This window comes from Octopus bimaculoides, chromosome 26 (genome assembly GCF_001194135.2).
Source record: "Octopus bimaculoides isolate UCB-OBI-ISO-001 chromosome 26, ASM119413v2, whole genome shotgun sequence".
NCBI lineage: Eukaryota > Metazoa > Mollusca > Cephalopoda > Octopoda > Octopodidae > Octopus > Octopus bimaculoides.
Genome location: NC_069006.1, coordinates 23,696,678 through 23,700,066, shown reverse-complemented (window position 1 = coordinate 23,700,066; position 3,389 = coordinate 23,696,678). Strand labels below are relative to the sequence as shown.

At 34.9% G+C, this 3,389-nt stretch overlaps 2 protein-coding genes across 6 annotated transcripts in view; one reads left to right on the top strand and one right to left on the bottom strand.

The window, feature by feature from the left end:
- The window catches only part of LOC106880702 (septin-5), a 78,627-nt gene extending 75,670 nt beyond the window's left edge, over positions 1–2,957 (top strand). For all 4 annotated transcript variants that reach the window (XM_014930774.2, XM_014930775.2, XM_014930773.2 and 1 more), the window contains one exon: positions 2,421–2,957. In XM_014930774.2, coding sequence (XP_014786260.1) covers positions 2,421–2,504 — 84 coding nt within the window. In that variant the 3' untranslated portion in view covers positions 2,505–2,957. The remainder of the gene's footprint in view (positions 1–2,420) is intronic.
- LOC106880700 (rab GTPase-binding effector protein 1) overlaps positions 1–3,389 on the bottom strand; it is a 48,945-nt gene that overhangs the window by 3,070 nt on the left and 42,486 nt on the right. The window lies entirely within an intron of this gene.

Here is a 3,389-nt window from a genome sequence, read left to right as displayed (position 1 = left end):
CTTTTTCCTATATTTCTCCCCATGCAGAATAAAATAAGTTTGTTTTATATATATACTTATATAGTCAATTCAAATAAATGAACAATAAAATTAACAACAGCAGACAACGAAGATGTGCACAAGGAATGTATTAGTTTGACGCTCTGTAAAAAGAGAGAACTTCTAACGTTTCAAGCATCGCTCATTGTTGGAAAGGAGAAAGGGAAAAGTCCAAAGATGGGAAAGAAATCACCAACAGCACGTGTGTAAATATATATATATATATATATATATATGTATATATATATATAAACAGAAGCTATTAACTGGGGGTTATTTGTTTGGGTTTTTTACTGCCGTGAATACAGTAAATGAAGAGGTCATATACTCTGTACTTACAATAAATTACCTCAAAGAATATATGACAGTATATATTCTTTTTGTTACCAGTTCATAGGAATATGGTGATGCTACTTTGAATGTAGAACTCTGAGTATCAAGAGGGCTTTTGATGAATGTCTCAAGAGAATTCTTTTATATACTGTTTGTTTATTCATTCATTTTTAACATCTATTTTTTCTGTGCTTGCATGAGTCAGATGGATATATTATCAAGGCATTGTTTATACAACCGTGTTCTCTTTCTGTTCGTAACTTTTACCTGTTTGTCAGGTAAAGGAACTCGTATCTCTCATATCTACAAACACAAGCTGCAAGTAAACAATTTGTTTACAAGAGCAGTGACCAACAGCACAACACATAATGACTTTCACACAGCACACAAATGTAAACAAACTCTTAGACACGTACACACACACACACACACACATACACTCATGCACATACACACACATATACAAAGATAGGCTTCTTTCAGTTCCCATCTACAAAATGCGCTTAGAAGGCTTTGGTCAGCCTAGGGCTATAGGAGATGAAACTTGCTCAAGGAGCCACACAAGGGACTGAACTTCTTAACTGTGTTTGTGCCTATATATCTATCTATCGATGCATGTGTGTGTGTGTGTATGAAAGTGAACATGCTTTACTGGTAAGCTAACAGGTATATACTATATGATGTATTTATATATATATATATATATAGATAGATAGATATATGAACAATCAGCCAATCTGTTTATATACCTGACAATTGCAGTAGCTCCAGTTTTCTGGAGCTACTGATTTGCATGCTATAAATGTTAACACTAGTTTAAATATCAGGGGGCTTGTTAACAGGGATATCTCAGTCTACACAGTATCATCTTTGCTTTGGTTACTTGGTTAATAAAACAAGAACTTAGGAGTGGAAAGTTCTGTTGGGCCTGAGTCAAAAACTTCTGGTAAAGTGTATTGTATGAAAACATACCCCTCATTATATATATATATATGTGTGTGTGTTTGCGTATGTATATATGTGTGTGTGTGTGTTTGTGTATATATATATCAGCATGGAAAATGGAGGTTAAATAATGATGATTAATTTTATACCTATGTTTCTATGCTAGCATGGATCAGATGATTACATTGTTTTGCAGCTGGATGTTCTACTTGTCACTAACCTTTACCTGTTTTTTTTTAATTAATGGACTATTTATTCCACTCATATTTGAAAGCGCAGAGCTAGCAGATGATTTGTTTACAGGAAAAATATCACCAACCATCACTGTTTATAGCTCAGTGCACAATGTAAACATTTATACAGCCACACACACACACACATAATATGTATTTGAACATGATGCACTAATATGTGTGTATATGCATGGATGGATATATATATATATATATATATATTCTGCTGTGCAGTATAATGCCAAAGGAGCCCTCGTCCCCACAACAGCCCTTACTCTGAGAGAAGGGAGAAAAAGAGGGTACATGAATTTCAACCAAAAGCCAAATGAACTGACCTTCTGTGAGCACCAGATGATGACAGCCAGAATCACTGAACCGTGGAGATGAGAAGGAGACAAAATATATTCAGAACTCTAAAGCCTGTATATACCCAGACACCTCGAAAATAAATAGACACCATCATTTTAGAAAGACTTATTTCTAAACAAAATAGTATCATTTGATGCTTTAAAATACTTAATCTAGTATTTAATAGACATGTCTTGTCTAGTTTTTAATGATTTACTCCTCTTGGGGCATCATACTAATGAGCAGTGTCTATTTATTTTTGAGGTGTATGTGTATACTGACCTATAGTCTCATCTCAGACCAATTGCTGTGAAATTGTGTCAGTGACCAGGTTGCAGTGATGAAAATTTTGACATCAAATAAGAAATGATCAAGTGAAGTTGACAGTTTTTTTTTTTGTGTGTGTGTGTGTGTGTGTTTTTAAATGGCTAATATTTATCTTTCATTCTGTAATTATTAAAGAATTATTTTACTAAAAGAAAACCCCTTTTTATATTTTTTCTTTCTGTTGAATCTTTACAGATACAACGGATGCAAGCTATGTTAACAAAGATGCAGGCTCAACTAGAGACGAAAAACAACAACCATATCGAAAGCAGCGCGTGAGATGTGGTGGTGTTAATGGCAGACCAAAGAGGAGAGCAGCATACGCATGCACAAACACACGCATACACACATACACATACACGCAGATGCACTCACATACAGACAAATGCATAAACATATATACGCACTTAATATGCTTTATGCATACTGTGTGCACCGGCGTATCGAACTTTAGTCATCTATGACACAGGAGCAGACAACTGAGGAAAGAAACATCTCTAAGTGTATGTGTTGCATCAGTGTGTGTCTGCCATGTGGCACACGTGTGTGTGTATGTATATATATATGTGTGTGTGTGTGTGTGTGTGTGTGCATGTGTGTCTGTGTATCTACGTATGTGTCTGCGTGTTTGCCTGCATGCATGAGAGCAAGTCCGAACTGAATATCAAAACTTAACAATAAAAACATGGAAAGGGATATAAAAAAAAAATGACCACCTTTCAAACTGCCTAATCTTTTCAGTCTTCTTTACTACTACTACTACTATCCTTATTTTGGGGGTGGGGTCGAAAAAATAATGTACCAGCCAAATTCTAGGGTTGGGTGAAATCAATTTGTCCCCTTCCCTTCAAATTTCTGGCCTTTTACTATAATTAGAAATTATTATTATTATTATTATTATTATTATTATTATTATTATCATCATCATCATCATCATCGTTAAGGTGGCAAGCTGGCCGAATCGTTAGCACACCACTGACATCAACTTTGACTTTTATTCTTTTGGGGGTCGATAAATTAAATGCCAGTGAAACACTGGGGGTCGATGTAATTAACTAGACCCCCTCCCCCATAATTTCAGGCCTTGTGCCTATAGAAGAAAAGATTATTATTATTATTATAATTATTATTATTGTGGATGTAAGGCACCACTGAAATACTTCC